Source organism: Oncorhynchus mykiss, chromosome 18, assembly GCF_013265735.2.
Source record: "Oncorhynchus mykiss isolate Arlee chromosome 18, USDA_OmykA_1.1, whole genome shotgun sequence".
In the NCBI taxonomy this organism is placed as follows: Eukaryota; Metazoa; Chordata; class Actinopteri; order Salmoniformes; family Salmonidae; genus Oncorhynchus; species Oncorhynchus mykiss.
Window position 1 is genome coordinate 44184020 of NC_048582.1, and position 8342 is coordinate 44192361.

Consider the following 8342-nt stretch of genomic DNA (forward strand, 5'->3'; position numbering starts at 1 on the left):
TTCTTTTGACAAACATATCAAGAATATTTCAAAGGCAGCTTTTTTCCATTTTCGTAACACTGCAAAAATCTGAAACTGTTTGTCCCAAAATGATGTAGAAAAGCTAACCCATGCTTTTGTCACTTATAGATTAGACTGCTGCAATGCTCTACTCTCCGGCTACCTGGATCAAGCACTAAATAAACTTCAGTTAGTGATAAATACAGCTACTGATATCTTGACTAGAATCAAACAAAGGTATCATATTACTCCACTGCTAGCCTCGCTACACCGGCTTCCTGTTATGGCTAGGGCTGACTTCAAGGTTTTACTGCTAACCTACAAAGCATGAAATGGATTTGCTCCAACCTATCTCTCCGATTTAGTCCTGCTGTACATACCTACAAGTACGCTACATGGTCACAAGACGCAGGCCTCCTTATTGTCCCTAGAATTTCTAAGCAAGCATGCTGGAGCCAGGGCCTTCTCCTATAGTGCTTCATTTTCACGGAATGGTCTGTCTATTCATGTGAGAGACGCAGACTTTACTGAAGACTCATCTCTTCAGTAGGTCCTATGAATGAATGTAGTCTGGCCCAGGGGTGAGAAGGTGAATGGCAAGGCACTGATTGTACGAATCGCCCTTGCAGTCTCTTCCTGGCCGTCTCCCTTTTTCCCACTGGGACTTTCTGCCTCAGACCCTATTACGGAGGCTGATTCACTGGCTTACTAGTGCTCTTGCAGTCCCTAGGAGGGGTGCGTCATGTCAGGCTTTTTTCCGCTATACTCGACTTGAGTGGGATGAGTCACTGACATGATCTTCCTGTCTGGTTTTGCACCCCCTCGGGTCGTGTGGTGGAGGAGAACTTTGTGGACTTTGTGGACTATACTCAGCCTCGTCTCAGGGCAGTAAATTGGTGGTCTGTTGATATCCTTCTAGTGGTGTGGGGGCTGTACTTTGGCAAAGTGGGAGGGTTTATATTCTGCCTGGTTGGCCCTGTCCAGGGGCCACAGTGTCCCCCAACCCCGTCTCAGCCTCCAGTAGCTATGCTATGTGCCAGGGCCAGACTGTCCTATCTGGTGAAATGTTGCTACCTTGTACCAGACCTGCTGTATTTGACCCTCTCTCTCCCTCACCTGCTGTCTCAACCTCTGAATGCTCAGCTATGAAAAACCAACTGACATTTACTCCTGAGGTGCTGACCTGTTGCACCATCTGTGATTATTATTTGACCCTGCTTGTCATCTATGAACATTTGAACATTGGTCTGGCCTTAATGGCCATCCACTCTTATAATATCCACCCGGCACAGCCTGGCCACCCCTCAAAGCCTGGTTCCTCTCTAGGTTTCTTGCTTTCTAGGGAGTTATTCCTAGGTTATTTATTCCTTATTCCTTTTTTTTTTACCTTTATTGAACTAGGCAAAATTCTTATTTACAATGACAGCCTACCAGGGAACACAAAGCTGCCTTGTTCAGGGGTAGAATGACAGATTTTTCCCTTGTCAGCTCAGGGATTCAATCCAGCAACCTTTCGGTTACTGGCCCAGCGCTCTAACCACTAGGCTACCTGCCGGCCCCAAATGTTATAAAAAAAAAATATATATATATTTTTTTAAAGCCTTTATAAAAGCCTACATTTGATTGATTGATATTCCCATGTGCATCAGTCTTCATCTGGCATTGTACCTATTGTTTCTAGCATAAAGCATCACAGATTTCTGTGTCGTTTTAGATCGGTATAAACAATTATGAATTGTACCCCTAAAATGAAGGAAGGTCCCTAGGTTGGGAACCCCTGATGTATGGTGACATCATTGGCCACATAGCCAACAGAGCGAGAGAGAGATACTAGTGTTTCAGTCAAATGATTATTGTGCATACTGTAATATGGGTCATAATTTAGACTTGTTTATTGAAGACAGTGTATAAAACATTAACGGACAGTCAGAGAATGTATTGACTGGTAGGCTAATATAAGGCAGCTGTATGATCACAAGTTCAAATTAGGAACTATTGCCACAACAACAGAGTTCAGTTGACCCAAATAAATGACAATACATTTGATTGCTTTTACTGTGAATTTAGTTCCCCATCTATTCATAATACATGATTTCCTTGCTTTACTTGGTCCACTTGAATGAGTCTGGTCTTGAGAAAGTGGGAACGAACCACTTCTCCACAGTTTTAACGACCAAACTCCACTTCACACCCACCTAACCTCCCCTCAAATCGTTGTCCCTGTCAAGAATCAACCCCTAGCCCCTACCCCTTGGCACTTGTGTTGATCAAAGTAAATTGGACAGGACTAAGAAATGTTTGGCAAAAAAATCCACCTTGCCTCTCATAGAGCAAGGTGGAGCTACAGCCATATTGCTTGTACCTATCCAGTTCTAAAAATGAGTTAGAGCAGGGGTGACTTTTTACTGAATAGCTACTGGGTCTGCAGGCTTTTATTCCATCCCTACTCTAACATATCTGGTTCAGCTAATTAGGCCCATGATCAGCAGCTGATTAGTAGAATCAGATATATTAGAGCAGGGTAGGAACACCCAGGACATACTACACACCCGGTAGCACTCCAGGACTGGGAGTAAGGGTAATTTCTGGACAGGGCCCCCACCTCTCCCCTTCCCCAAGCTTTAGGGAAGACTCCTCTCCTACTCTTTGCACTGACTCAAAACCTCCTGCATCTTGGCTTGGATGTCCTCCACACGCTTGGTCCACTTCTCTCGCACCTCGTCCTCGTCGTCCTCTGTCACCGCTGTGTAGGCCATGAGGGCGATCAGGCCGATGTGGAACAGGTGTCCCACCTGGGAGCACCAGTGCTCCATGACCCTGCGGTCTCCGTTGCAGTGCTCCAGGTACACCTTCAGCAGGGGCCTTCCGAACACCGACCCGGTGCCCATTACTCCCCGGTAGTACACGTCCAGGCTCAGGTCGCTCTTGTCCTTCTCATAGACCCACTCGAATTTGGCCATGTGGCGCCGCGCTCCCTCTGGGTCCTTCCTCACCAACGCCACCATGGAGCTAAAGGCGGCGTACTGGTGCTTGATGTACTCCTCGTACTTACCAAATGTCTCATTGACCTCGTCCACACGAATCTGCCGCAGGCACTGGCGGTTCTTCGCAGAGATGCTCTCCAGCTTGCCGTGCACCACCTGGAAGTCCTTGTCCAGGGCGTGCGCCTCATCGCCCACCAGGCCTATGCGCACCACCCCCACCAGGGAGGAGACGATGCCGAAGAGGGGATTGATGGACGAGGCGAAAGAGGATACTTTCTCCACGCAGCCCAGCACCTTGACCGCTGTCTTTCTGATTTGCCCGGCGTCAGCCATCGCTGTGAGCTTCTGACTTCTGACAAACAGTGAGCAAGACAGACAGACAGACAGACAGACAGAGCAGAGCAGAGCAGACACTGTCAGGCTGTTGTGAGAGTAGACAATGAACTGAACTGTTTCTGTTTTTCTTGTAGATGGGGGATTGACCAATGTTTCAGTAGAATTCAAATCCTATACTTTTAATGCTGCAGGCAAAATCAGGCATCTTAGTTCAAGTTACAATCTACATATGCATTATGTCACTGTGTCTTTTAGCTTCAGGTATCAAGTTACAGTCATAATACTCCTGAGTGACACCACTCATAAAGCCCCTAGTTGTGTAGCAAGCAACAAGTCTATAGGCCAGGGCAAAAAGTCACTAATTACTTAGATTTAGAAGCCAAGATGAACTGTTATTTCATATTTGAAAGAGAAAGCGAGACATATTTCATTATCAAACTTTTCATTTTCATATTTATGGCTATGAGCGATCAGTTCTAATCAAGTATTTCATTCAAATACAGGGCATAGAATGCTTCTAAATTCAAAACCCCACACAGACATCCATTTGGGTAACTGGTTTAAAGGGAGTGGCTGCTGTCCTGTGTATGTACACCAACTGATCTGTGTGGCTGTGGACAAACACACAAAACATTTATAATCATAGTTCATAGCTTAGCTCTTACTCATCATGCCCAAGCTGGCAATGCAGAAAAAAAATCAGGAAGATCAGTGGGTGTCTCTAGGGTACGTTAAGTACGATCATTGACCTCCTATTACAGTGCAAGTTTTTCTAAAGATTAACAAAATGATGAAGGCCCATGCCAATCTTCATCAATTCAGAGATCCCTTTGCCATTAGTAAATCACATTCATTTTGGTCTAACTAAATTCATTTCCTGTATCTCCAACCACAAACGTGTATCATGAACCACTGATTTCCCTTCTGAATTAAATATATCTAAACAGTGTTCCTTTTCAGATAAACCCCCAAAAGATAATACAAAGCCAAATGTATTACTACATTTCTTATTTTTACCTGAATTCAAGCTATTGTTATACTTCTCTTCACACAAGCTGTCAGTATTTCCAAGCCACCATTTTCCTGGAGTCCCAGCCTACTTCTGCCATATAAGGACAGAGGAACGAGGAAACATGACTCTTGTTCGGGCTGTGCTGATTGGATGGAGGGGAAAATGCAGCTGACTGCTTTATGGTTGTAACCCAAACAGAGGACAGGCAGGGTGTCTATTGTTTTAGGTATATCAAATACGTCCACACCTTCAGTAGCAATAATTGTTTTATAGTGTTGTAGGGAATGTAGGGATAAGGGTAGGGGGAATCCATCAGAATATAATATACCTATGTTCATATTTGCATGGCAATTCTTTATTTTCTGCTTTCACAGTACTCAACCAACACACCACACCACAACTTTCTATCTCTCTCTCTCACACACACACACACGCCAGTAGAGTAAAGTCCTTCAGTAAAAATAATTTCAAGTACTACACATGCACTTTAATATTTCTATTTTTGACAACGTTTACTACTACTCCACTACATTCCGAAAGAAAATAATGCACTTTTTGCTCCATACATTTTCCCTGACAATCAAAAGTGCTTGTTACATTTTAAATGGCTGGCCCGCTCCAGGAGTCTGAGGACAGGAACAGGAAAATGGTCAAATTCACACACTTATCAAGAGAATATCCCTCGTCATCCCTACTGCCTATGATCTGGTGGACTCACTAAACACAAATGCTTTGTTTGTAAATTCTGTCTGAGTGTTGGTGTGTAAATGTTGGATCCGTAAATAAAATTGAAAAAAAAGAAAATTGTGCTGTCTGGTTTGCTTAATATAAGGAATGTGAAATGATTTATACCTGTAAGGGGTGCGTACTGGCGGCAGAGAAGTCAGGCGCAGGAGAGCAAAACTGTGTTACAACGGGACAGTTTAAAAATGAAAATCACCGTAAACAGAACAATCAATACAATGGTTACAAAACTCGACGCACACCAGAATAACGTGCATAAGCACTTACAATAAACAATTCCAGACAAGGACATGGGGGGAACAGAGGGTTAAATACACAACATGTAATGATGGAATTGAAACCAGGTTTGTGGGAAAACAAGACCAAACAAATGGAAAATGAGAAGTGGATCGATGATGGCTAGCAGACCGGCGACACCGACCATACGAACAAGAAGAGGATCCAACTTCGGTGGAAGTCGTGACAGTACCCCCCCCCCCCCCTTGATGCACGGCTCCAGCAGCGCCAACACCGGCCTCGGGGACGACCCAAAGGGCGAGGCGCAGGGCGATCCGGACGAAGACGGTGGAACTCCTGCAGCACTGAAGGGTCCGACACGTCCTCGACCGGAACCCAGCGCCTTTCCTGTGGACCGTACCCCTCCCACTCCAGGAGATACTGAAGGCCCCTCGCCCGATGCCTCGAATCCAGTATGGCGAGAACGGAGTATGCCGGGGCCCCCTCGATGTCCAGAGGGGGCGGAGGAACCTCCCGCACCTCAGACTCCTGGAGCGGGCCAGCAACCACCGGCCTGAGGAGCGTCACATGGAACGAGGGGTTAATACGGTAATCGGGGGGAAGCCTATAACAAATCTCGTTCACTCCCCCCAGGACTTTAAATGGCCAAACCAACCGCGGACCCAGCTTCCAGCAGGGCAGGCAGAGGGGCAGGTTTCGGGTCGAGAGCCTGAACCAGTCGTCCACCGCAGGAGCCTCGGTCTGACTCTGATGCCAAGGCGCCAGAACCAGCTGATACCCCAGTACGCACTGGAAGGGAGAGAGGTTAGTGGAGGAGTGGCGAAGCGAGTTCTGTGCCATCTCAGTCCAGGGCACAAACGCCACCCACTCCCCCAGCCGGTCCTGCCCACATCCTGGTTTACTCTCTCCACCTTCCCATTACTTTCGGGGTGAAGGCTGATCGAGACCCCCAGATGTTCCATGAACGCCTTCCAGACCCTCAAAGTGAACTGGGGACCTCGATCAGACACTATATCCTCAGGCACCCCGTAGTGCCTGAAGACGTGTGTAAACATGGCCTCCGTAGTCTGTAGGGCCGTAGGGAGTCCGGACAGAGGGAGGAGACGACAGGACTTAGAGAACCAATCCACAATGACCAGGATCGTGGTGTTACCCTGTGAGGGGGGAGATCGGTAAGAAATTCCACCGACAGGTGCGACCAAGGCCGTTGTTGAACGGGTAAGGGGTGTAGCTTCCCTCTGGGCAGGTGCCTAGGAGCCTTGCACTGGGTGCACACTGAGCAGGAGGAAACATAAACCCTCACGTCCTTAGCCAAGGTAGGCCACCAGTACCTCTGTAGGAAAGGGTGAACACAAAATGGGTGGAAAAACATGGCCCACCTTGCCTGGTGAAGGTTCAGTCTCCTCGCTGGCCAGATGTACTCCAGATTGCGGTGGTCAGTCCAGATGAGAAAAGGGTGTTTAGCCCCATCAAGCCAATGTCTCCACGTAATTCAAGGCCTTGACGACAGCCAATGGCTCCCGGTCCCCCACGTTATAGTTTCACTCCGCAGGGCTGAGCATCTTCGAGAAGAAGGCACAGGGGGCGGAGCTTCGGTGGCGTACCAGAGGGCTGAGAGAGCACAGCTTCTATCCCAGCCTCGGACGCATCCACCTCCACTATGAACGCCAAAGAGGGATCCGGATGGGCCAGCACGGGAGCCGAGGTAAACAGAGCCCTCAGGTGACCAAAAGCCCTGTCCGCCTCAGCCGACCACTGCAAACGTACTGGGCCCCCCTTCAGCAGTGAGGTAATGGGAGCCGCTACCTGACCAAAACCCGGATAAACCTCCGGTAGTAGTTGGCACACCCTATGAACCTCTGCACCTCCTTTACCGTGGTGGGAGTCGGCCAATTACGCATGGCTGAAATGCGGTCACTCTCCATCTCCACCCCTGAGGTGGAAATGCGGTACCCTAGGAAGGAGATGGATTGCTGGAAGAACAGGCATTTCTCAGCCTTGACATACAGGTCATGCTCCAACAGGCGACCAAGCACCTGTGCACCAGCAACACATGCTCGGCGCGTGTAGTGGAGTATATCAGAATGTCATCAATATACACCACTACATCCTGCCCGTGCAGGTCCCTAAAAATCTTGTCTACAAAGGCTTGGAAGACTGATGGCGCATTCATCAACCCGTACGGCATGACTCATAGTGCCCTGAGGTGGTCCTGAAAGCCGTCTTCCACTCGTCTCCTTCCCGGATACGCACCAGATTGTAAACGCTCCTCTAGTTTGGTGAAGAAGCGTGCCCCATGCATTGACTCAATTGCTGTGGCTATGAGCGGTAGCGGGTAACTATACCTCACAGTGATCTGGTTCAGACCTCGATAGTATGGGCGCAGACCTCCCTCCTTCTTCTTCACAAAAAAGAAACTCAAGGAGGCGGGTGAAGTGGAGGACCGAATGTACCCCTGACTGCAGGGATTCGGAGACATATGTTTCCATAGCCTCGTCTCTGCCTGTGAGAGGGGATACACGTGACTCCTGGGAAGTGCAGCGTCTACCAGGAGATCTATCGCACAATCGCCCCGTTGATGGGGTGGTAATTGAGTCGCATTCTTTTTGGAGAAGGCGAGAGCCAAATTCGGCATATTCAGGGGGAATGCACACGGTCGAGAATGCACACCTGGTCTGGACTTTCCACCGTAGTAGCACCAACGGAAACCCCTAAACACCTCACGAGCACTCTCATGACCACCCAGGGAGAGCCCTCTGTTGCCAAGAAACAAGCTAACCAGGGTAAGCCTAGCACCATGGGAAATGCAGGAGAGTCAGTAAGGAAGAGACTAATTCTCTCCTTGTGACCTCCCTGCGTCACCTTGCCCAGAGGAGCGGTGCAATCCCTAATCAACCCTGACCTTAATGGTTGATTATCTAAGGCATGAATGGGAAAGGCACAGCCACGGGAACAATGGGGATCCCTAAACTATGGGCGAATGATCTATCTATAAAATTCACAGCCGCACCTGAATCGACGAGCGCTTT

At 48.2% G+C, this 8342-nt stretch overlaps 1 protein-coding gene across 1 annotated transcript; it reads right to left on the reverse strand.

Moving 5' to 3' along the window:
• Positions 1–1868: 1868 nt before the first annotated feature.
• On the reverse strand, positions 1869–4489 carry LOC110496343 (protein rapunzel). Its single transcript, XM_021572176.2, has 2 exons — positions 4338–4489; positions 1869–3336 (listed from the first exon to the last, which is right to left on the reverse strand). Exon 2 carries the CDS (start codon positions 3315–3317, stop codon positions 2640–2642), a length of 678 nt encoding a protein of 225 aa, XP_021427851.1. The 5' UTR covers positions 3318–3336; positions 4338–4489; the 3' UTR covers positions 1869–2639.
• Positions 4490–8342: the final 3853 nt, after the last annotated feature.

Coding starts and splice junctions, on each gene's coding strand:
- LOC110496343 (XM_021572176.2), bottom strand. CDS start 3,317: ATGGCTGACGCCGGGCAAATCAGAAAGACAGCGGTCAAGGTGCTGGGC.